This window comes from Bos indicus x Bos taurus, chromosome 9, assembly GCF_003369695.1.
Source record: "Bos indicus x Bos taurus breed Angus x Brahman F1 hybrid chromosome 9, Bos_hybrid_MaternalHap_v2.0, whole genome shotgun sequence".
Classification (NCBI taxonomy): domain Eukaryota; kingdom Metazoa; phylum Chordata; class Mammalia; order Artiodactyla; family Bovidae; genus Bos; species Bos indicus x Bos taurus.
The window spans coordinates 70,006,182-70,033,188 of NC_040084.1; the positions used below are offsets into that span (position 1 = coordinate 70,006,182).

The 27,007-nt window shown below is 37.9% G+C and overlaps 1 protein-coding gene across 13 annotated transcripts in view; it reads left to right on the plus strand.

Moving 5' to 3' along the window:
• LOC113898430 overlaps nt 1-27,007 on the plus strand; it is a 276,016-nt gene that overhangs the window by 49,835 nt on the left and 199,174 nt on the right. For 9 of the 13 annotated variants that reach the window (XR_003512643.1, XR_003512644.1, XR_003512642.1 and 6 more), the window contains 2 exons: nt 16,869-16,995; nt 19,656-19,710. Coding sequence is in view for 4 of the 13 variants with exons in the window: in XM_027551567.1 (XP_027407368.1) it covers nt 16,869-16,995; nt 19,656-19,710 (182 nt within the window). In the remaining 9 variants the exon portion in view is untranslated. The remainder of the gene's footprint in view (nt 1-16,868; nt 16,996-19,655; nt 19,711-27,007) is intronic. The other 4 variants (XR_003512646.1, XR_003512647.1, XR_003512648.1 and 1 more) reach the window with 1 other exon arrangement.

Here is a 27,007-nt window from a genome sequence, read left to right on the forward strand (position 1 = left end):
TCAGTGAGTCAGTTATTCGGTAACGACCATAAAAGAGAAAACAATTTCTTATGAACCTCTGCCATATAGTCTGAGGATATGTTTATGAAGGCCTTTTGTTAAGTCTTTAAATAATTTCATTGTATTCAAAAATAATTCAGAGCATTTTTGAGGTGAGTTCATTACCAGGTAAATCAGATAATAGAGTCATTGTTGTTCAGTTGTTAAGTCATATCCAACTCTTTGCAGCCCCATGAACTGCAGCTTGCCAGGCTTCTTCACTGCAGCTCCCCTGTTCTTCACTATCTCCCTGAGTTTGCTTGAACTCATGTCCACTGTGTCAATAATGCCATCCAACCATCTCATCCTCTGTCGTCCCTTTCTCCTCTTGCCCTCAATCTTTCCCACCATCAGGGTCTTTTCCAGTGATTCAGCTCTTCACATCAAGTGTCCAAAGCACTGGAACTTCAACTTCAGCATCAGTCCTTCCAATGAATATTCAGGGTTGATTTCCTTTAGGATTGGCTGGTTTGATCTCCTTGCAATCCAAGGGACTCTCAGGAATCTTCTCCAATACTATAATTCGAAAGCATCAATTCTTTGGCACTCATCCTTCTTTATGGTCCATTTCTCACTTCCATACATGACTACTGGAAAAACCATAGCTTTAACTATGCAGATCTTTGTGGGCTTTTTAATACGTTGTCTAGGTTTGCCTGTCAACTCTATCAGCTTATAGGGATAGAAGAGGATGCAAAGCTCCATCTATTTAATGCCAGTGGGAGTTGTAAGGAATAAGAAGCTAGGCTTCATCTCTGTCTTTCAAGAACATCTGGGCCTGGGTTCCTTCACAGGCCATAGCTTAATCCAATCCCTGTCCAGACCCTGGTTCAGGACTTGGGCATGTTTCCAGGATCTTTAGCCCTGTAAACTTAGCCTTGGTCCAAGAGACTCCAAAGTTAGAGTGTAATTTATCAGTCATGGAGCTCGGTAAAACCCTGTCTAGAAACTTCAAGGCTGGACTATTTAGGAACCCATAGAGCTGAATAATACCTGCATACGCAGGGAAACCAATGTAGCTTAGGATGTCCTGTTAATAGCCCAGTATCTTGTTAATAGTACAATATCTTGTTAATTTCATCATTGGTTAATAGTTGGTCCTACTGCACCTTCCTAATTAAAGTTAGGTTTAGGAGTGGGAGTGAGTACCATATATTCTTCTTTTCTTCTGACACAGATTTATTTCAGTACTTTAATAGACATTCAAAAATATGTGTGAATGGATTTATTTTATAGTTTTAAAAGGAAGTGCATTATGGTGTGGTAGTGATATTCAGAGAACTCGGGAAGATTTTTCTGACAAGTAAAGAATTCAGAAATACTTTTTAGATTCATTATTCTTGGGAGTAAAGGAAGGCGATTAAGCTTACATTTGATTTAAGGAAGGAAGAAAGGTTCTTATTCACTAAACAACTGTGTGCTGATGCTTTTGAACTGTAGTGTTGGAGAAGACTCTTGAGAGTCCTTTGGACTTTAAGGAGATCCAACCAGTCCATTCTAAAGGAGACCAGTCCTGGGTGTTCTTTGGAAGGAATGATGCTAAAGCTGAAACTCCAGTACTTTGGCCACCTCATGCGAAGAGTTGACTCATTGGACAAGACTCTGATGCTGGGAGGGATTGGGGGCAGGAGGAGAAGGGGACGACAGAGGATGAGATGCCTGACTGGCATCACCGACTTGATGGACATGAGTTTGAGTGAACTCCGGGAGTTGGTGATAGACAGGGAGGCCTGGCGTGCTGCAATTCATGGGGTCGCAAAGAGTCGGACATGACTGAGCGACTGAACTGAACTGAACTGAAATGAGTCATTTCAAATTATATTTAAGAACTCATTCCTTCATTCTAGGATGCCTTAATTTACTTCTGTCATGCTGTAGTAGTCATGGAGTAAAACCAATGAAAACAGCTTTTCTTGATGCTGTCCAGTGTGTTTGTTTTTCTTCCAGATATCTGGATGATATGCCTTTGATAGGACTATGTGCCAGTCAACTCTGAGGAGCACAATTTCTAGTAGTATTTTACTTGAGATAAGTAACAATGAATACTGCCATAAACTCCCAAATTCCAACAGCTTCACACAATAATAAATGTACTTCTGGCTCACACCTGATCCAGAGTGGATCAGTGAGCAGTCTCTTGTGGTCCTTCAGGGATCTCATCTTCCTCCACCAATTTTTAGGACTTCAGAGTCTCCTAATGTCTCCTCTATAGCCAGCCAGAAACTAGGGTAACAGAGAAAATCTCAAGGGAAGTTTCTTAATGCTTCATCTTGAATTATTGGGTAGAATCATGCAAGGGATTCGGTCAGGTAGCCATGCCTGCAAACTCAAGGGGAATGGTGGTGTCATCTAGCTGTGGGCTGAAGAGGGAGAAGAAAAGAATTTTGGTGAATACAGAAGTATCACAGCCACCAGCCAAAGCCTGTTGTTTCAACTACAGTTAGCTTTAACAGTGCCATGCTTAAGAATTGAGACTTCAGAATCATAAAGTAGCTCATTAAATAATTCTTTGCTTTGGCTTCTCTTTAGTTTCTTTCACTTTCGTTATAAATGAGTTTTCCTTCAAATTTTAAAAAGTGAATTTCAGAAGTCTAAAGACTCTCCCTAGAGAAACATACCGTGTAGTTTTTGCTAATAAGTTCGCAGAATGTAGGAATCTTGGTGCCAAAAATAAAATAAAAAAACAAGTTATATGCATTGAAAAAATTGAGGAAAAAATGGCTTTCTTACTGAATTTGTTCATATAGTACTTCTTCGACAATATTAAAGAAGGTAGAGGGTTTGTTGTTGTTGCTTTCTTCTATATGATTCTCTTAGGAAGTATGCTTTTAAGAAAAGATGTGGGAACCTACCAAATGGGAGAAGTATTAGCAAATCAGACATCTTTAAGGGGTTAAAATCCAAAATCTAAAAAGACCTCCTATAACTCAATAGCAAAAAAGTCCAAACAGTCCAGTTAAAAAATAGGTAGAGGATCTGAATAGACATTTTTCCAAAGAAGACATACAGATATTCAACAGGAACATGGAAAGATGCTCAGCATCACTAATCATCAGGGAGAATCAGAATCACATTGAGATATCCCCTCACACTTGTCAGAATACCTGTTTTCAAAAAGGTAACAAGTAGCAGGTGTTGGTGAGGATGTGACACAAAGGGAACTCTTGTTCACTGTTGAGATGTAAATTGCTACAACCGCTATGAGAAACAATATGGAGGTTCCTTAAAAAATTAAAAATAGAACTAACTTGTTATCCAGCAATTTCGCTTCTGGATATTATTGGAAAGAAATGAAAACACTAATTTGAAGAGATATGTACACCGCATGTTAATTGTGGCATTATTTATAATAGCCGAGAAGGATATGGTAGCAACCTAGGTGTTCATTTATGGGTGAATGGATTAAAAACTGTGGTATATATATTTTACAGTGGAATATTATTGAGCCTATAAAAAGGATAAAATCTTGCCATTTGTAACAACATGAGTGGACTGATAAGGTATCATGCTAACTGAAATTTCAAATGCTGTTGTTGCTGTTTATCAGTAAGTCAAGTCAGACTCTGTGACCCCATGGACTATAGACTGCCAGACTCCTCTGTCCATGGAATTCTCCAGGCAAGAATACTGAAGTGGGTTGCCATTTCCTTCTCCAAGGGATCTTCCCAACCCAGGGATCAAACCCTCATCTCTTGCATTGGCCAGTGGATTCTTTACTGCTGAGCCACTTATCATGCTAAGTGAAATGTCAGATAGAGAAATACAAATACCATATGATCTCATTTATATGTAATCTAAAACAAAGAAAACCTATCCAAACTCATAGATATAGAGAACAGATTGGTGCGGGGTAGGGGGGCAGGTGAAATGGTAAAGGTGGTCAAAAGATACAAATTTCCAGTTATAAAATAAATATCATGGGGATGAATTTATTGCATGGTGGTTGTAGTTAACTATACAATCTTGTATATTTGAAAGTTGCTATGAGAGTAAAAGAATAAATCTTAAAAGTTTTCATCACAAGAAAAAAAAGTAGGTATCAATGGTAATGGATGTTAACTAGACTTATTATGGTGATCATCTTGCAATAAATACAGATATCGAGTCATTATGTTGTACAACTAATATAACGCTATATGTCAATTTTATGTCAATTTTACATCAATTTTAATAAGAGAAAAAATGCTTTGCTTTACACTGATAGGCAGATCTATGAGAATTTCTGTAGCAAGGGTCCTTATCCTGGCAGGTGTCTGAAACTCTGGTAATTAAAAGACTTCACTTTGTATATTTTCTGGAATGAAAATTATTTCAGAGATATCCAAACAGGAAATCTTGACTAGATAGAAACCATGATTCAGTTAGAGAAGTAAAACAGTACCATACCTAGCAAGCACATAAGCTGTTAGTAAGCTGACCACATTTATTCATTCAATTCATTTATTGAACACTGTGTCCTAAGCACTATTTCAGGTGCTGAGAATACAGCAGTGAGCAAAATAAATATCCTGCCTTCATGGGGCTTAACATGGAATACAAACTATAAAAATTGTTATATGATGGTAAATGTTGTAGAAAAAACTGAGAAAAGTTGCTGGGAGAGTGTGGAGGGTTGAACTTTTATAACTAAGGATTCAGGAAAGGTCTTACTGAGTGAAGATTTGAAAGAAGTGAAATAGTGGACCATGTTTCTTAGATAAAAGGGTATTCCTGACAATAGGTAATAGCAAGTGCAAAGATTCTGAGATAAGCATGAACCTGAATGGTTCCAGAAACATGAAATCGAACACTGTGGCCAGAACACAGAAGAGCCATATTAGGAGAGAGGAAACTTGGATGTGGTAGGGGATGTGAAGAGACACTCCTTAAGATCATAGTAAAGATTTTGCCATTCACTTAAAGTGAGAGGAGCCAATTCAAGGTTTTGAGCAGAGAAGTGAAGTGATCTGACATGTTTTATGAGATCAGTCTGTCACTTATGTTGAGAATATAGTGAATGAAGGGACAAGGGTATGAAGAGGAAGGCCAGTTAGGTGTCTGTTGCAATAAGCCAAGTAAAAGCAATAGTGGTGTGGACCAGGGTAATAGCAGCAGAGGTGGTAAACACTGGTCAGATTCTGTATGTATTTTGGAACTAGAGCCAATAGGGCTTTGTGATGAATTCACCATGGGTAGGGAAAGGAAACCAAGGAAGACTCTGGGGTTTATTACCCTGAGCCAATGGATAGATGGAGTTGCCATTTACTGAGATAGAACAGACTATGGGCAGGTTTTGGCAGAGTTGGGAGGAACTAAGTTTATGCCAGTTACATTTGTCATCCCTGATAGCCCAGGGAATGTGTCAAGTATGCAGCAGGTTCTTAAGTCTGGAAATCAAAGGAGAGGTTAGGAAATATATATTTGGGAGAACTGAGAAAATGGATGACATTGAAGACATGGGTCTGGATGAGATGACCTAGAGAGTGAGTAAACACAAAAAGGAAGACCATGGACTGAGGTCTGGTGAGCTGCCTATTTGGAGAGATGATGGAGCCAGAAAAGAAGACTGAGAAATGGATAATTAGTGAGGAGGAAAACCCAAAGTGTGGTCCTATCTTGGATGTCAAGTGAGAAAAGTGTTTCCAGGGACAGGATTGTCAGATGTTGAAAACGGATCAATTAAATGAGGATTGAGGAATGACTATCAGACTGGGCGATATGGAGGTTCTTGGTGATCTTAACCCAAGCTGCTTTGTGGAGTGCTGGTGGTATGAGAGAATCTTTGAAGTGAGACAGTGAAAGTAGGAGGAGTTAATTGAAGGCATAAATACAGACAGCGCTGGGGAGGGTTTTTGTGACAGAGGGAAGAGAAATAAGGTAGTACCTGGAGTTGTTGTTTAGTTGCTAAGTCATGTCTGACTCTTGCAACCTCATGAACTGCAGCCCACCAGGCTCCTCTGTCCATAGGATTCTCCAGTCAAGAATACCAGAGTGGGTTGCCATTCCTTCTCCAGGGGATCTTCCTGACCCAGGGATTGAATCCAAGTCTCCTTGATTGGCAGGCAGATTCTTTGCCACTGAGCCACCATGGAAGACCAGTACCTAGAGGGTAAGAGCTATTAAGAGAGTGTTTTGAAAGAAGAGAGGACTAAGATGTTTGTTTTTTAATAATAATGAGTAGAATGGGGAACATCGGTGCTGAAGGAGAGAGAAAGGAAATTTGGACAAGAGGAGATGGGAGCTGGGCACAAGTGGAAGGGTTGGCATCATAGATAGGCAGCTCATAGACTGATGAGAATAATGGGGGAATGGAAATTTAAGAAGAAAAATGGAGAAGATTCGAAGCAATTTTTAATGCAAGAGAATAGGAGAATCTACATATTAAGGACATATGATGGATTGATTCCATTGTGATCCAAGGACTGTTGCAGTCAGACGTCTTGAAGCAGTAAGGTGAAAATGTAGGATGGTGAATAACTGTCTTATAAATTGAATGGTGGTTAGTCTGTTTCCAGCTGAAACTAAGGCAAATGAGTATTGAACATTTCCCTGAGATGTAGAAGTATCATGAGACATTTTTGGGAACTGTAGGTTTGTGCATGTAGTAGAGCCATGTATACTTATCCGGGGAGGCCAGATTAACATTGACATAGACTTCCGCACAGTATGTGGCAAGACTAAATGAATGGTCTTGGCCAGTAGATTTTGCAGTTAAAATATGTGCCAGTGAAGGGAGTGGGGCTAGTTGGATAAAATACAGCCCCTAGGGAGGGTTGGAGCAAGAGACCTGCACATTATGCCTTCCAAGCCTGAAACGGGAAGTCAGGTTTTAATAGTTTTGACTTATAAAATTAATACCCTCCAAAGAAAATTCACCTGTTGCCAAATCTAATGCCAGGGTTTGGATGCTCCCAGTTCCTTCAAGTCCCTTGTTTGTTTTCATTTCTTTCTTTTTTTCTTTTTCTTTTTATTCTCCTTTTTGCCAGAGTTCCCTGAACTTTTAGGGATGATTACTAAAGGGCCTGTAATCTTTCTTCTTGCTGAATTATTTAATTAGAAAGCCAAAATTAAAGAGAGAACACAAGCAAAATTTTAAACATTTTGTGAAAAAAAAACAAACAAATGCTTTTCTCCTGGCTACAGATTTCCTGTGTACATATAAATATACTGTTTATGTCTTGTAATTTGACCCACTTGTTTTGAAATCCAGCTCTCCAAAACATGCCATTTTAGTTAGGTAAGGCTGAAAAAAAAGCAGTTCGTCAAAAGAAATTCTATTGACCTAGGTGCCAAAGACTTCTTATTTTTGTTTCATATACCTTCATTTTTTGAATTAGATACCCCAAAGCTACTCAACTTGATCTATCACACCATCAGATGTCAGTATTTAGCAAAGGCTGTTGCCACTAATGGTTTTTACACTTGAGTTGTTCCACAGAGTCTACTTTTAAATCTTGTGAATTAAAGTTTCCATTTAATATCACCAACAAAGAGGCAAGAAATATAGACATAATTTTCGCATCAAGGGGATATAAAAATATTCCTTACCCATACACATTTTTGTTGTTGGCTGGTGTTAAGAGGAAAAAGATTTAAAGATCACTCTTAAAATTTGGCTGAAAAAAATGTGAGGGGACTTTGATGCAGGAGAGTTGAAATGTATTCTACATATTCCTCATTGCATATCTTTTAAGATGAGTTATCTTCTTGAATTTATTTATATTGCTCTGAGTTTTGTCTGAGCTCAAGAATAGGGAAATAGAATATGTGCTTATGTAAAACATCCTCTCAACAGAGAGATGCATAATATAAACTACAAAGAATAAGTCCACCCCACAATCCCACCTCCCAACATAACCAAATTTAGCAGTTCAGTTTGTATCCTTTCAAGTTTATTTCTACATGTGTATGTCCTTAGTTTTTAAAATAAAATGAGCTCTAATGTTACTGTTTTAGCCTCTGTTTATTTTGTCAGTAAATTACGAAGCTATTTCCATATATGATTTTTACCTCATTCATTTTATTGTATGACTGAGCTAATACTTTTTCCATCATTGAAGGAATTATTCACATTTCTAGTTTTTACTATTACAAGTAATGCTGCTATTCATACTTCTATGCAATAGGATAACATCACCTATCATAAATTTGTCCAAATTAGTAAATAGATACACTATTAAATTTAAAGTGTCAAAAGAGTACGTGACAGGTAAGACTTTCAAAAAGTAATTTATTTTTCTATTTGTTCTTCATTACTAGTGAATATGTTTGTGTGACAGACTCCTAGAAATGAAATTATTCAGCTGATAAATATTATGAATTAGCCCTTGAAAAAGGTTCTGCCAAGTCATATTCCCTTTCATCGGTGAATAAAGAATTCCAGTTTCCCCACACTATTTAAATGTTTCAATAGTAGCATAGCATACATATAGAAAAATAAGGTACTTGATGAGTATTGACTCAACAAAGTGAATTTATATATGCAAGCAGGATCCAGCTCAATTCAGAGTACATTTCCATCCGAGAAGCTTCCCTTGAGTTGCAACCCGTTCATTTGCCATCCCCCGCCCAAAGTTAAGCACTCTCCTCTCTCTGTCACTGTAGATTAGATTGCACTTTTATATATATCTTCTTTCACTCAGTGTTATCTTCTTATTAGATGGTGGTTGTTTAGCCACTAAGTCTTGTCCAGCTCTTTTGCGACCCTATGGACTCTAGCCCACCAAGCTCCTCTGTTCATGGAACTTTCCAGGCAAGAATACTGGAGTGGCTTGCCATTTCCTTCTCTAATTAGATGATTGGGACCATTCATATTATTGCCAATATCAATGGTTCAGTCATCTCCATGGTACCATATTTTAGACTATATTGTAAATTATTCATTGTATTGTTGGTAGACATTTTGTGTTTGACTGTTTTATGTTTGTTACAGATAACACTATTTGGATTCTTCTACATGCCTTTTGGTGTATGTGTGCCTGTATATATGTATGTGTATGTATATTTACACACACACACACATATATAACATATACATGATATATTACACACACATAAGCACACACGCATACATGTTTCTGTTGGGAATGTACCTCAGGGTAGAATTGCTAGTTCCCAAGGAAAGTGTGCATTTGGCTTTAAAAGTTTTCAAAGTTGCGCCAGTTTATCACAATAGCGGCAATGTATGCGAATACCAGTTGTACGTCCTGGCCCATTCTTGATATTATTAGCTTTAAAACTTTTGTTATTCTGATGGGTGTTTAGTGGTATATCATTGTGGTTTTAATAGTATTTCCCTGATAATTAATGAAGTTTAACATCTGTTTGTATGGTTATCAGTCATTTGGATATTCTGTTTTATGAAGTCCGTTTTCAAATCTTTTGACCATTTTTAAAACTGGCTTGTCTTTTTCTCACTTATTTTAGTGGGAGTTTTTCTTTTTCTGGATATGTGTCTCATATATTATATATATAATATACATATATATTATATATATATATCCTCTTAATATATGTAATTAGTTTGTGAATGTTGAGTTTTAAGCCAGCTTTTTTACTCTCCTTTTTCACCTTCATCAAGAGGCTCTTTAGTTCCTCTTCACTTTCTGCCATAAGGGTGGTATCATCTGCATATCTGAGGTTATTGATATTTCTTCTGGCAATCTTGATTCCAGCCTGTGCTTCATCCAGCCTGACATTTTGCATGATGTACTCTGCATATCAGTTAAATAAGCAGAGTGACAATATGCAGCCTTGACATACTCCATTCCCTATTTGGAACCAGTCCATGCCATGTCTGGTTCTAACTTTTGGTTCTTGACCTGCATATAGGTTTCTCAGGAGGCAGATAAGGTGATCTGGTATTCTCATCTCTTTAAGAATTTTCCACAGTTTGTTGTGATCCACACAGTCAAAGGCTTTAGCATAGTCAATGAAGCAGAAGTAGATGTTTTTCTGGAATTCTTTTGCTTTTTCTATGATCCAATAGATGTTGGCAATTTGATCTCTGGCAAATAAATGGAGAAACAATGGAAACCGTGACAGACTTTATTTTCTTGGGCTCCAAAATCACTGCAGATGGTGACTGCAGCCATGAAATTAAAAGACGCTTGCTCCTTGGAGGAAAAGCTATGACAAACCTAGACAGCATATTAGAAAGTAGAGACATTACATTGTTGACAAAGTCCGTCTAGTTAAAGCTATGTTTTTTTCCAGTAGTCATGTATGGATGTGAGAGCTGGACTATAAAGAAGCTGAGTGCTGAAGAATTGATGCTTTTGAACTGTGCTGTTGGAGAAGATTCTTGAGAGTCCTTTGGACTGCAAGGAGATCAAACCAGTCAATCCTAAAAGGAAATCAGTCCTGAATATTCATTGGAAGGACTGTTGCTGAAGCTGAAACTCCAATACTTTGACCACTTAATTCGAAAAAGTGAATCATTGGAAAAGCCCCTGATGCTGGGAAAGATCGAAGGCAAGAGGAAAAGGGGTCAACAGAGGATGAGATGGTTGGATGGCATCCCTGACTCAATGGACATGAGTTTGAGCAAGCTCCAGGATTTGGTGATGGACAGGGAAGACTGGCGTAATGCAGTACATAGGGTTGCAAAGAGTTGGACATGACTGAGTGACTGAACTCAACCGAATATATACAATTAGAGATATTTTTCTCTTAATCCTGTTTTTAAATAAACAAGTTGTTTATTTTAATGAACTCTGCCTATTCAAACTTTTCCTTTACTGTGGTGACTTTTGTTTCTTGTTTAAGACATCTTGGCCTCCCCAAGGCCGTGAAGGCATTCTCTGTTTTTACTAGAAGCTTTGTCATTTCACTTTTTTTTGGTTAGATTTATAATCCATTATAAATTGATTTTATGTGGTGTAAGAAAGTAGCCCATACTCTTATTTCCCTACTGTACATGTGCTCAGTCATTCAGTTATGTCCGACTCTTTGCAATCCCATGGGCAAAATTGTATGTAGCCCCCAGGCCACTCTGTCCATGGGATTTTCCCAGCAGGAATACTGGAGTGGATTGCCATTTCCTTCTCCTTCTCCAGGCTCTTCTGTCCAAGGGATCTTTGTGACCCAGGGATTAAACTCGTGTCTCCTGTGTCTCCTGCATTAACGGCAGATTCTTTACCAGTGAGCCACCTGGAAATCTGTTTCCCCATATAGATAGTCAATTTTCTGAACTATGTATTGAAAAGTGCTACAGTGGCATCTTTGTTGTAAATCAGATGACCATGTATATCTGTTTTTCTGGACTGTTCTGTTTTATTCGTTGATTTATGTTTTTGCCAAAACTACATGCTTGAGAACAAGTCCTCATGTCCACTAGTGCAGGCCCTCTACTTTTTTATTCTGCAAGATTGTCTCTGCTACCCCTGGCCCTTTGGTTTTTCATGTGCAATTTAAAATAAGTTTAGCAGTTTCCACAACAAATCATTTTTGGATTTTGATTGAGATTACACAAATCTATATACCAGCTTCAGGAGAATTTTCAGTTTTACAGGGTTGAGTCCTCTAATTCATAAGATGGTATAACCCTCCATTTATTTAGGTCTCTAAATAGTAGAGCTAGTAGATGTCTTGGATATATTTCATCATATTTATTCTTAGATATTCAATGTTATTTATATTTTATATTAAATATTTTATATATTTATTTGTTAAAATTTCAGCTTTACTGACATATATATACAAATAAAACTGTAAGATACTTAAAGCGTACATTGTGGTGACTTGAATATGTATGTATTGTGAAAGGATTCCCCCTTTGAGTTAATTGATATATGTCACCTCACATAAATTTACTTTTTTTTTTTGATGAGAACTTTTAAGTTCTACTCTTTTAGCAAATATATGTGTTCTACTAGTATGTAACAATTAATTGTTCTTTTCTATGGTCAGTAAACATGGTGTGATATTATCCCTTTGAAAATTTGAGACTTATTTTATGGCTGAGAATATGGTAAATTTGGGGGAATGTTCCGTTTGCAGTTGTCGAGAATACATATCTTGTATGGACTGTTCTATTGACATTCCAAATTGCTGATCCTGTGATTACAATCTGTACCTTTACTGATTATTTTATCAAATTTTAAGTCAGTTATTGAAAAAGGTGTTTAAAACCTGCATTTGTTGTTGTAGATTTGTCTATTTCCTCTCTTCTATTTGAAGTTTTTGCTTTATACATATTGAGCCTATGTTACGAGGTGCATGTATGTATTTTGATTGTTCATCTTGCTTTGGATTATCATTTTAAATTATAGCTTCCATTTAAATAATTCTACTTCTTTTAACATCTTTATCTGGTTAATACTTATATGGATACACCAGCTTTCATTGCTTAACTTTTTCATGTTAATATCTTTTTCATTGTTTTACTTTATCCTTTTTGTGCCCTTTATTTAAGACATGTCTTAAACAGTATAAACCTGAACTTTAAAATCCGTTTGAAACTATCATGGATTAGAATATTTAATTTCTTTGTGTTCCTGCATTCTCAGTCATCTCCAACTCTTTGCGACGCCATGGACTATAGCCCACCGGCTCCTTTTGTCCTTGGTATTGTCTAGGCAAGAATGGACACTGGAGTAGTTTGCCATTTCCTACTCCAGGGGATCTTCCTGATCCAGGGATTGAACTCACATCTCCTTTGTCTCCTGCATTGGCAAGCAGATTGTTTACCTGTTGAGCCAACTGGGAGGCCCTTAATTCATTCACTTTAAATAAAATTATCAATATATTTGGATTTAAATCTACTATAATTCAATTTTTTTTGTATTCTTTGCTTTTTTCTCGTTTATCACTTTTAAAGATTAAATATATCTCCTTTTATTTTTCTTTTTAGCATGCTATTTATGTCTCCTTTTATCATTCTTTTTGAAGTCACCCTAGAACTTACAGCATTCATTCTTAACTTAGTAGAGCTGCAGCATTATCACACGGTGGAAATGTAAAGAACTTAAAACAGTTTAATTCTACTTATCATCATTCTGGTTTTCTGCTTTTTCTTTTTTTCAGGAGTCTTAGATCCTCAATTTCTATTTTCCTTCATAGTTCTGAACACCGGTGCTTTGTCTCATTAACATTGTTAAAATGGGAAAAGGTTTTTTTTTTTTTTTTTTTTTTAATCACAATCACAACTTTCTGCTTGACCTCAGATTTCTATACCAAGTTTTGACTGATTTGGTTGCTTTGTGACATCTTTGAGCTGTTTTCAGATGCATTTTATCAATCTTATTTAGATGTTCTTGGTACAAGTACTGGTCTGATACAAATTATTCCCTCATGATCAGAGGTTAGACATTTCTGTATACTTTTATCAAGTGTAGTTGTTATATACTTTTCTATGATTTGCTAATTTCAAATGTTTAAAAAAATTAGCATACTTTTTCCATCAGTGATATGGTGGCCACCATCTTGGTTCAGTTCAGTTCAGTCGCTCATTTGTGTCCGACTCTTTGTGACCCCATGAACTGCAGCATGCCAGGCCTCCCTGTCCATTACCAACTCCCGGAGTTTACTCAAACTTATGTCCATTGAGTTGGTGATGCCATCCAACCATCTCATCCTCTGTCATCCCCTTCTCCTCCCACCTAGAATCTTTCCCAGCATCAGGGTCTTTCAAATGAGTCAGTTCTTCACATCACGTGGCCAAAGTCTTGGCACTTCAGCTTCAGCATCAGTCCTTCCAATAAATATTCATCCTGATTTCCTTTAGGATGGACTGGTTAGATCTCCTTGCAGTGCAAGGGACTCCCAAGAGTCTTCTCCAACACCACAGTTCAAAAGCATCAATTCTTTGACAGTCAGATTTCTTTATAGTCCAACTTTCACTACCATACATGACTACTGGAAAAACCATAGCTTTGACTAGATGGACCTTTGTTGGCAAAGTAATGTCTCTGCTTTTTAATATGCTGTCTAGGTTCGTCATAACTTTCCTTCCAAGGAGCAAGCATCTTTTAATTTCATGGTTGTAGTCACCATCTGCACTGATTTTGGAGTGAAGTCTGTCAAAAAAATGAAGTCTGTCACTCTTTCCATTGTTTCCCCATCTATTTCCCATGAAGTGATGGGACCTGATGCCATGATCTTAGTTTTCTGAATGTTGAGCTTTAAGCCAACTTTTTCACTCTCCTCTTTCACTTTCATCAAGAGGCTCTAGTTCTTCTTCACTTTCTGCCATAAGGGTGGTGTCATCTGCATATCTGAGATTTTTGATATTTCTCCCAGCAATCTTGATTCCAGCTTGTGCTTCTTCCAGCCCAGCGTATCTCATGATGTACTCTGCATATAAGTTAAATAGACAGGATGACAATATACACCCTTGATGTACTCCTTTCCTGATTTGGAACCAGTCTTTTGTCCCATGTCCAGTTCTAACTGCTGCCTCTTGCCCGGCATACAGATTTCTCAAGAGGCAGGTCAGGTGGTCTGGTATTCCCATCTCTTTCAGAATTTTCCACAATTTATTGTGATCCACACAGTCAAAGGCTTTGGCATACTCAATAAAGTAGAAGTAGATGTTTTTCTGGAACTCTTGCTTTTTCGATGATTCAACGGATATTGTCAATTTGATCTCTGGTTCCTCTGCCTTTTCTAAAACCAGCTTGAACATCTGGTAGTTCACGGTTCATGTACTGTTGAAGCCCGGCGTGGAGAATTTTGAGCATTATTTTGCTAGCGTGTAAGATGAGTGCAGTTGTGCGGTTGTTTGAACATTCTTTGGCATTACCTTTGTTTGGGATTGGAATGAAAACTGACCTTTTCCAGTCCTGTGGCAACTGCTGAGTTTTCTAAATTTACTTGCATATTGAGTGTAGCACTTTCATAGCATCATCTTTTAGAATTTGAAATAGCTCAACTGGAATTCCATCTCCTCTAGCTTTGTTCATAGTGATGCTTCCTAAGGCCCACTTGACTTCACACTCCAGGATGTCTGGCTCTCTTGGTTCAGTGTGACTCTATCCTGGAAGTCGTATTTAATTGTTTCAGTGTGGGTACCTGTTTGGAGTTGTTGTCAATGAGTCCATTTTTTGAGGTTTTGGGCTTGGAACCAGAGAGAATGTGAAGCTCTTAGTGTAAAACTTAGGGGCTACTTGACATCTGTTTTTTTCTACCATGTGAGAAAATGTACTTTGTAGTAAAGAAAAATAAAATCAGTATGCAAAGAAATTCAGTGAAAAGGCATGGAAAGAAAGAATGGACTATGATGGACTTATTGAATTTAGTTATTCAGTAATCCCAAATATATCTGCTTTTCCTTTGGATTTTTTATTATGGTAAAATATATATCTCTGTTGTATATGTGTCAGAATTTATTTCCTTTTTAAGGCTAAGTAATATTTCATTGTATGAACATTCCACATTTTTGTGTATCCATTTATCTGTTGATGGACACTTGGGTTGCTTCCACCTTTTGGTTATTGTGAGTAATGCTGTTAGGATTATGCATGTATATAGATTGTATTTTTACATTTTTGAGGGTTTTTTTTGATGCACTTTCTGTTTTGCTTAAAAAAATTAGAGTTAGAATGCTGCTTGTAACCAGTAAGATCTCAATTAATATGCATGAATCTGTTTTCATACTCCCTGTAAAATTCCTTTGATCTACTAACCTTTTTCTGGATCTGTACCACATTATCTTAATTATTTTAACTTTTAGTACACATGTGTGGTCTGGTAAAGGAGTTTTCCCTTTTTACTCTTTTAGAAAAATGTTTTGATTGCATTTCAGCATGTTTTTTTCAAATGATCAATTGTCAGCTTCTAAAAAGAAAATGAATGGAATTTTGTTTAGTATTGCATTGAATTTTTGGTTAAATTTGGGAGAATTAACATTAAATCTTTTAAAAGTTACATATGTAATATATTCTTTTGTAAAAGAGGCAGATAATATTAATATTGGCTCCCTTTTCCAAATGTTCCAGTCCTTTTCCAGTTTAATGTTGTCTTGAAACAACTCTTTTTTCCTCTCCTTACAGAATACTTTACATATGACCACAACATATGTGATGTTTACCTCACACAAAGCAATTCTGTGATACCAACTGAGTGTCCTACAATTCAGTTAAATTCTGACACTAATTGGAGTTAGTGTAGATCCCATGAGTTAAGGTATGGGTCCTGCAAAACTGCCTCCCCCTAATTCAGACTTTATTCATAGCCCAGGTCATCACTTTTGCTTCTGACTTACCAATTATAAATTGGGATTCCTAGGACCCCTTCCTTCAGTTCAGTGACTTGCTAGAATGACTCACAGAACTCAAGGAAACATTTATTCATGTTAGGGTTTATTAAAAAAGATATAGTACAGGGTGGGCTTCCCTGATGACTCAGATAGTAAAGACTCTGCTTGCAATGTGGGAGACCTGGGTTTGATCCCTGGGTTGGAAAGATCCCCTGGAGAAGGGAATGGCTACCCTCTCCAGTACTCTTGCCTGGAGAATTCAATGGACAGAGGAGCCTGGTGGGCTACAGTCCATGGGGTCACAAAGAGTTGGACACGACTGAATAACACTTTCACTTTCAAAGGCTACAGATGAATGGCCAGATGAAGAGGTAAAAAGGTAGGGTCCAGAAGAATCCCAAGCATACTTGTATCTGTCCCTGTGAAGTTAGGGTGTCCTACCTTCCTAGCATGTGGATGTGTTCACCAGCCTGGAAGTTCTCTGAACCCTGTACTTTTGGGATTTTTATGGAGACTTCATCATCTAGGCATGGTTGATCATTAATTCAAACTTAGTACTCTTCGCTTCTGGAAGATGGTGGTGGGGGGAGAGTGTTGGTGAAGGCTGAAAGTACCAAACTTGTAATCACGATTTGGTCTTTCTGGTGTCCAGCCCCCATTCTCAAGCTATAACAGAGCCCACAAAGAGTTGCCTCGTGAGAACAAAACAGACTCCCATCACCCAGGAAATTCCAAGGGATTTGGAAGCTCTGGACCAGGAACCAGAGGCAGAGGACAGTGTATGTATTTTCTGTTGTTTCACAGATGTATGGTCTGGGCAACCATGGTGTTAGTCACTTAGTCGTGTCTGACTCTTCATGACTCCATGAACTGTAGCCTGCCAGGCTCCTCTGTCCATAGAGTTCTCCAGATCAAAAATATTGGAGTGGGTTGCCATTCCCTTCTCTAGGCAATCTTCCTGACCTGGGGACTGAACCTGGGTCTTCTGCACTGCAGGTGGATTCTTTCCCATCTGAGCCACCAGGAAAGTATAGACTTCTTTATACTACTCATCTAATTTTTTTTAATATCCTTTTTTTACAAAAACTTGAATGATACACAGCATATGTTTTCCCTCAGCATCTCAATTTTGAGATCTATCCATGTCCATATAGAAATATCTTCTTTATTCCTTTTATTTGCCACTGGAAGTTCCACTGTATAGGTGTACTTTATTATCTAATGGTTAGCCTGTTGACTGACCTTTAGGATATTGTCACTTTTCAATATAACAAAATTGTCATGAAACTTTGAGACATACTTTTTATTTACACTTTTCTGAGAAAGAAGCTACCAAAAAGTAGATTGATGGGTTTAAGGATGTACACATTTGAGTTTTCAAACTATTACCTCAATCTTATTGGGAATGCATTGTGTTTATAGATTAATTTGGAGGCAATTTACATTTTTATAATAATGAGGCTTTTTATCCTGGAACAATGTAATTCTATTTATTCAGGCCTTTTTGTGTGTAATTCATTAATATTTTATAGTTCTTTTTTATGTAAGTTTTGCTCCATTTATGCTAAACCTATTTCTAGGCATTTAAATTATTTTTGCTGGTGTGAATAGAAATTTTCCAGCTATTCCAGTAGCCAGTTATTTCTAGTATAAAAAGAAAAACTGTTAACTGTTAAAAATATTTAACTTATGCTGAGTGAAATAAGGCAGAGAAAGACAAATATTGTATGATATCACTTGTATGTGGAATCTAAAAAATTCAAAAGCTAGTTCAATAACAACAACAACAAAATGGGTCACAGATACAGAGAGCAAGCTAATAGTTACCAGTTGTGGTTGGGAAGGACAATATAGGGATGGGAAAATGGGTGGTATAAACTGTTGGGTGTGAGATAGGCTCAAGGATGTGTTGTACAATGTGGGGTATATAGCCAGTATTTTGTAATAACTAAATGGAAAGTTCGAGAGGAAACTGGCAACCCACTCCAGTATTCTTGCCTGGAGAATCCCATGGACAGAGAAGCTGGCAGTCTACAGTCCATGGGGTCACAAAGAGTCGGACACAACTGAAGTGACTTAGCAAATGGAAAGTAACCTTTAAAAATTGTATTAAAAAGTAAAGACTTTAAAAATTTGTCTTAAGCACGAGGAACTTACTGAAATGAATTTTTATTTGATTCTCATAAATTTTTTTGGTATATAATCATAACGTCTGCAGAAGTGACTTGTCTCTTTCCAGTGTGTATACTTTTATTGCCATCTTTTTGCATTCACCAGAATCTCCTGAATAAAGTTGAACAACCATGTTGATGACATATGTTTATGTCTTTTCCTGTCTTTAATGGAAATGCCTGTAATCTTTCATCCTTAACATGCTGTTTGTTGTTAGTAGCTGATAAAGAAATTTGATACTTTATGTATGTGCAAATTGTTTATGTCTTATCACAGCCATGGTAGATGTGAGCATATCAAAGTCTAGAATAAAGAACTGAACATGATGTTTTGGAAAGACCTCAGCTCTTAGAATAACTAGATTGGAATTCTGGCTCCATCATTTACTGACAGTATGCTAATGAGAATGATACTTTACCCTATGAATCTGTTTCTACAACTAAAATAGGAAGATAACAATGTATACAAGCATAGCTTTGTTATGAGCAAGAAAAGAGATGATAGGTGTATATGTAAACAAGCTCCCAAAATGCTTGGTGTAGGTTGGACTCAATACATCTAGATTTCTATATGGATCCTAGAGGAGGACTTGGGCAACGGAGAAAGCCAAGTAAAAAGCAGGGCACCATTTAGTGTGTTTCTTCTACCCTCTCGCTCTTTGTTGAGAGAACACAACTTATTAGCGTAATGTATTGCACATTTGGAGCTTCTCAGGTGGCATTAGTTGTAAAGAACCTGCCTGCCAATGCAGGAAACATAAGATGTTTAATTTTACTAAACTAGAATCTCTAAGCGGAGAAGGCAGTGGCAACCCACTCCGTACTCTTGCCTGGAAAATCCCATGGATGGAGGAGCCTGGTAGCCTGCAGTCCATGGGGTTGCAAAGAGTCTGACATGACTGAGCGACTTCACTTTCACTTTTCACTTTCACGCATTGGAGAAGGAAATGGCAACCCACTCCAGTGTTCTTGCCTGAAGAATCCCAGGGACGGCGGAGCCTGGTGGGCTGCCGTCTGTGGGGTCGCACAGAGTTGGACACGACTGAAGCGACTTAGCAGCAGCAGCAGAGTCTCTAAGACTGGCTCCACACTATAGATATTAGTAAATCAATTATACAGCAAATAAGTGAGTCTAAGAAGTGCAAATTATCTTAAATTTACAAATACATCAAAAAGGAAAAAATCCTTTTAGAGTTTTATAAAGTTGATAAACTCTGTATATCCATAAATGGAAAAATATCTCATTATACCAACCCTTTTTATTTTAGGTCCAGATGGCTTCATCCAGGTTTGAGAAGTCATTCAAGAGTGTTCGAAACCAAGGTAAGGGTCACTTTATTAAGAAGGCTAATTAGTGTTATTAAGGACAAGTTACTGTTAAATTAATCAACAGAATTAAGAAAGAAGCCAATGGGCCTATTATGAAGTACTTCATAGATTTTCAAATTTTGGTAACTAAGAAGGACAGATGCTCCATGCAGTCCCCACATGGAGCAAAGCTAAGTTCTTCTACTGAGCTCTAGTCACAGCTGATAATCAAAATTCCCTGAATAGCCTTACATAGTTTTTCAAATTTGGGCAGGTCCCATCCTGTCATTTGTAACTTGGGTGGTGAATATATACACATATACCCTGTTATTTGGGGTTTTATTTTTCAGCATCAGATGGAGCTTTATTTTTTCTTGTTTCAGTTTTATAGAGATATGATTAACATATGGCACTGAATTAAGTTTAAGGTGTACAGCAAAATGATTTGACTTATATACCTCATGAAATGATTACTACAATAAATTTAGTGAACATCCGTCTTCCCACATAGATATAAAAGAAAAGAAAAAGAAAAAGCATACTTTTTTCTTGTGATGAGAACTCAGAATTTTCTCTCTTAACAACTTTCATATATAACATTCAGCAGTGTTAATTATATTAATCATCTTGTATACTCCATTAGTTGTCAGTTTTGACCTTCAATGATATTGTCTTTTTGTGGTTGTTATAGAAATGCTCATTTCTTGTAAGTCTCAGTTTCCAAATATAAAAAAAAACATGGAACGCATGAAAAATGTGGTGGTCAGTCCCTTTGAAGCATGAACCATGCTTTCTGTGAGTTGTATTCCCATCAAAGTCAGCAGAGAATTCAGAGCACAATGTGCTTCCATAGATATTTTAATGGAAGTTAATGAAAACCGGTTGAGTGGTTTACGCTTTGAATGGCAAACTTTATAATGTATAATTTTGAAGTTTGTTTTTCTGAAGAGATTTTTATGTTACTTGTTGCTGCTGCTGCAGCTAAGTCGCTTCAGTCGTGTCTGACTCTGTGCGACCCCACAGACGGCAGCCCACCAGGCTTCCCCGTCCCTGGGATTCTTCAGGCAAGAACACTGGAGTGGGTTGCCATTTCCTTCTCCAATGCGTGAAAGTGAAAAATGAAAGTGAAGTCGCTCAGTCGTGTCTGACTCTAGCGACCCCATGGACTGCAGCCCACCTGGCTCCTCCATCCATGGGACTCTCCAGGCAAAAGTACTGGAGTGGGGTGCCATTGCCTTCTCCTGTTACTTGTTGATAAGGGTGTAAATTACTCATTTCTGTAATAGCAATAAATGCTAGTTGAGTGAATGAGTGAAAAACAACTGTTTGATAGTTGTTAAAAAAGTTTACTGAGTGAACTACAATTAAACAGACATAGGGTAAAAGTATAAAGTATAAACTCAAAAATAAATAATTCCTTTTGTAAGAAGATAGATTAGCTAATAAACTCAGGGGAATTGAATACACATCTTGTTATAAAATTGTATGTAAATGAGTAACATCTATAATGGCTGACAGCCCAGCTTTAAAACTTTATTGGGCAGCGGTGATGCCCATCATGTACCTTCATGTTCAGAAAGCTTGATGATCTGCACTTTGAGTGGTGGGGCCATTCCCTTTTGCTCTCCAAGTGCACAGTCCTAAATACTGAACTGGAACCACTGAGATTAGTAACTGTGTCAGTGTGGAAAGCCTGAGACCAGTAATTGATGTGAATATACTGAAAACCAAATGTGTTTTAAAAGATTGCCGTGGGTCCTTGAAGTATGGATGCTGAGAATATTTTAAGGTCAATGAGCTAAATCTCCAAAGGAGAAAAAATGGCTTTATTTTCCCCTTTCAAAGGTGAATTTTGCTGTGTTCAAGAAATCAAAATGATCGTAGGTGACTTACTGTTGCAGAGACGTGTGTGTGTGTGTGTGTGTGTGTGTGTGTGTGTGTGTGTATGTGTATACACATCAGCAAGACTTTTCTCTTTCCAAGAGGAAAGCTATTTCTATATTCACTTAATGTGAAACTTCTCATTTCCTCAAAGTTCAGTCCAAATGGGAAGTTTCTCTTTTTCCATGCATCCCAGACACAGGAGAAGGCTTAAGCAGAGTGACGCAGGCAGGGGCCGGTGGCCTGGCTTCTTCCCTTTCATGGCCTGCCTTCTGGGGCCTGGCCTGGTGTGTGGCTGCTGTTTATACCTGCTGAAGTGCTTTCTGTGTTTGCATTGGCGCTGCCACCTTACACGCTAGAGCCCCGAGCTGTTCATGAGGTCTGTCCCAGAGCTTTGAAACCTATGAGCTGGCGGCTGGGGCGAGAGCATGTCTCTCTCAATTTTTGGGTGAACTCCATGTTTTTTCCCAGAGCTTAGATCACTGTCCGCAATCCAGGCTTGCTAGACAGAATGTAACAGTTACTGCTAGAGACATCCTGAACTTTTAAGGGCAAAAGGCGGAGGGGGAAGGGAGAGAAGAAAAAGCTCAAGGTCAACTTGACAGCTTGAAAGTGAACATTTTTATATCTGGTAAACAAAGATTTTTACGGAACTGGAAAACTTTATCGCCAAGGAAGGAAAAAAAATATCACTTCGTGTTATGGCAAGAGGCTGTGTTGTTCCAGAGTTCCCAATTCCATCCCAAGTCATGTTTGAGACCAGACCAGATTAATCAGTGGTTGTGGCAGGGGTGTTAGTAGGAGTGATGTAATTTTTGTAGAAATTTACCTCTCTCCCTGGTTATTTCATTGGTCCCTAATGATTTTTAGAAGATGTATCGTCTTCAAAAGTGGCAAAATTAGGAAAAGCCTGACACCTGTTTGTCCTGTGCCCACCAGTCTCGGCTTTTCCTTCCTTGTGCCCTTGTTTTGTCATATTAGGAATATCCCAACAGTTTTTTTGGCTAAGATTTCTCCCCATCTTCTCTTTCCATGGGAAGTCTTGGTTCATGGGAGAAATTTTATTTTGGTTATATAAGCTTGTGAAGAGAAGGAAATGGCAACTCACTCCAGTGTTCTTGCCTGTAAAATCCCACAGACAGAGGAGCCTGGCAGATTACCATCCATGGGGTTTCAAAGTGCCAGACATGACTGGGCACATATAAGCCTGAGTGTGGCTAGAACTGTATATTTTCCTTCCCTGGTGTGTGTGGGGGAATGAGCATGATGTAGATGTATAAAGGACATCATATATGAGAAACTAGTAAATTATTAAAGTGTTTTGCAGTAAATTATAACAAATCCGAATTAAAAAGTTGACACTTGGAAGAATTGAAGTTTAAGGCTAAATATGACTACTTCCAAGGTTCATAGCAACTTTGTTTATAGGAAAACATAAGAGAGCCCTTGTTACACCCTCTTCCCCACCTCTGACCCTCAATGAAGTACAAGGTCTGTGCTTTTATAAATATGTTAAGAATTTCTTCTGTGATTTTTGTCTATGAGGAACATAAACATGCCTTTGAATGGGGTAAATGCCTATCTTATTTCACTGAGCCAAGGGGGAGAAAAAAGCCTACTCTTGGTTTCCAACTAGAGAAATACTAGTGAGAAATGAATAAGCTCTCCTAGACTCTTTGAGATAGTGTATTTATTCTTGGGTCAAGCTCAATGGTCTTCCGTTTTACAGTGACAGCCTCTTTCCACCCCCTTCTTCATATTTCATTCCCCAACCTGATTCATGCTGTTTGCCTGATAAGCCTGAATGATATCTAAACTGAATGTTTGACCTTGCCTGGAAGTAATGCCATGGGAGACTTATATTAATTTTAATGTTATATAGCTTTTCCAACATATGGGATGGCTTTGTTTGTCATTCAAGAGATTTATTGATGCAATGCGTATTCCCTGGTCCTTTCATGAAAAAATGTTTATACCTGTGGGCATGTCCAGATGGCAGTGAATGACTTGCATTCATGAGAACAGCATTCAGAAGTTCATGGTTGCCAAGGTAAGCAGCAAAGGCATGCCCTCTGTACTCTATTGCCTTGTAAAGAAACAGTCTCTAAGGTAACAGGCTAGCACCCTTGAGGCCAGAGATCCCTAGTGTTTTAGACTTGGTGGGGAGGTGAAGGGGGAGAGAAGAGCCAGAGGGACAACATGAAATAATACTAATAAAAAACCTTTTTGTTAATCTCCTAGAAATTTAAAAGGGGGAAAAAGTTGAGAGAAGAGGTGGGGGTTCAGAATTTTCCACTTTGGGTCTCAAAAGAGATTTGATTCAGATTTGCCTTGTGCTTCAGCAGTGTAATGCCCCTTTCATAGGTTAATTTGAGGGACATAGGCAGCTAATGGTCCAAGGCATGACCCAAGGGACAAGCTCTAGGCCGTCATAGACTATGATTGTCAGGTGGTGAATAAGCAAGCACTCTGATTCTCTTGGAATCTGTGGCATTTTTAGGATTGATTTGTTTTCTGTACTGTAGCCCCTTAATGCTATCATTGCAATGGTAAAAATGTCACCTGAATGACTGTTCTCAAGGAGGCATTGCTGGTTGGATTAACAGTCTTGATAGGATGGAGTTTTTCATTGGATTACCTTCAAATGCAGAAAATTATCAGGTGACAGCTTCTAGCTCTTCCAGCCAGCAGTAGTGTGGATTGTGAACTCCCTAGGTAATACTAGGATGTTATGTCCTTTATAGAATTTGGCCTATTTATAGAATAGAATTCCACTATTTATAGAATAGTAAATGGATACTATTTGTTGTTGTCGTTCAGATGCTCGGTCATGTCTGATTCTTTGCGTACCGTGGACTGTAGCACACCAGGCATCCTTGTCCTTCACCATCTTCTGGAACTTGCTCAAACTCATGTCCATTGACTTGGTGATGCCACCCAACCATCTCACCTTCTGTTGTCCCCTTCTTATCCTGCCTTTAATATTTCCCAACATCAGGGATTTTTTTCTAATGAATCGGCTCTTTGCAGCAGGTGGCCAAAGTATTGGAGCTTTAGTTTCAGCATTAGTCCTTCCAATGAATATTCAGGATTTATTTCCTTTAGGATTGACTGGGTTGATCCCGTTGAAGTCCAAGGGACTCTCAAGAGTCTTCTCCAACACCACAGTTGAAAAGCATCACTTCTTTGGTTCTCAGCCTTCTTTATGGTCTACCTCTTTGTGGAGGCCTGGGCCTGGCCCACCGTAGCAAGATCTTCTTAACCACAAGAGACCCTGGAAACTGTCAGTCAGTTCTGAGGTCAAAATGCTATCCATTCCCCAAGAAATAGTATTAGGTAGATGGAGGGAAAACTAAAGAAAGCCTTCATAAGGCCTCTAAAAAGGGAAGTCTAGAGAGAAACCCTCATAACAGCCTGATTACTGAACCCCATATAAAAACAGAATAATTGGACTGAAAGTCACCTCATAAGATTCACTGAGTCTGACCTTAAGCAGGTGACTAAGTCACCCAGAAAAGAGAACTGTTCCTTTCTCAATATTTTCAGAGGGAAACATATCCCCTGAAAGTTAATTTCATATTTTGGCCCCCCAAAGATATCTTGTGTGAAATTAAAATCCTAGCTTTCAAAGTCAAACATTTCTTACCATTCTGGAGCTGTGCATTAAAGAACAACCTACAAGTCTACTCAATACAAATTGGACATATTCCTAAAATTTTCTATCAATTGAATTTACCAGAGATCACTAATTTGTTTACAGATCCCAGTTCATACGGTGTCTGGAAATGTTCCACCTATGTATAAACATTTTAAATAATGATAGCAACAGTATTTGATGCATGCTTACCATGTGCCAGACATTGTTCTAAGTGCTCAATATATATTAATTCAGTTGTTCCTCTTTAATAACAATATTAGGTAGGCACCATCTTTCACAGATTATTAATATTGAGGCACAAGAAAATGAAATAACATTTCTAACATCACACTGATAGCAAAAGAAGAGTCAGGAATTAAAGCCATCCTGACTTGAGGGCATAATATGCCCAAGTAGTAGTGATTCTGTCTTTTGGTAAAAACTGAGTTTTTTAAAGTCTTCAACCTCACCTGAAAGGGCCTTTCAGATATATTAAGCTTTTGAAATGGAGCATTTCAATTTCAAAATCTATCACTATGTTTAAGACAGTGTGTGTGTATATGTGTGTGTGTTAATGCTCTCAGATTTCTTCAGCCCCATTCAGAGTGTTTTGTTGTTTGTTTTTTCTTTTACTTAGAACAAGGTGTGACACAAAGGGCATGAAGAAACTTCTCCCATAACCTCCTCATCTCTGTTCTGTGGTTTTGTGTGTGTGTGTGTGTGTTTCTATATAGATCCTAAAGCGGAGACAAAGTTGCGTATTGGTAACACTTCAGGTTCATTTATTCATTCTGATCTGTTAGGATTAGGGTTATGAAAGTGGAATGCTTTTACATAACACTATTCTGCTTATGAACTTCTATAAAAGTGAAGAGATACTTTTCATTATAATTATTATTATTATATTTTTAAAAAAGAGACTTGTGTCCATTGTGTCAATGCTAATAGCAATCAATTACTATAACTGAACTAGCATTTACTGACACTATTCCCAATTATTTCTTGAAATAGGTATAAGTAGATACTTTCCAAGGCTTCCTAGGTAGTGCTAGTGGTGAAGAACCCGCCTTTCAATGCAGGAGACGTAAGAGAAACGAGTTTGTTCCCTGGGTCAGGAAGATCCCCTGGAGGAGGGCATGGCAACCCACTCCAGTATTCTTGCCTGGAGAATCTCATGGACCAAAAAATAGGTTAATTTTTGCTGATTAGCAAAGCTGTTTTTGGAATGCCTCAAAAAATCCAGCCATTTCTTTAGTTTCCAGGAAAATCCTAGTGTATGTCTCTTTTATTGGAAAATATTTCTCCCATTGCTAAGGTCATATCTCTTATGAGGCCAGTATTTTATATATGTAATAAACATATTATATTGAATATTAAGCACGTTTCAAAAGTCCACAGCTTTGATAGTGCTTCATCCCACAAGGATGAGCTCTAGATAAACATGTGTGACCTATTGCACCCAAAATGAATTGTGGAAGGCTATAGAAGGCAATGGCACTCCACTCCAGTACTCTTGCCTGGAAAATCCCATGGACAGAGGAGCCTGGAAGGATGCAGTCCATGGGGTCGCAGAGAGTCGGACACGACTGAAGCGACTTAGCAGCATAGTAAAACTATCATCCAAAGAGGAAATAAAAGACTTCTAAATGGAAAAAAAAAAATGTGAACAACTAAATTCCCGAGGTCCAACTTCTGTTCTGTAAAGTAAGTCCTAATGTCTTGGTTAAACATAAAACATCTGTCTAGTCTTTTGACAATTAAAAAAATTTATTGTTGAAAAGCCATTATGAAAAT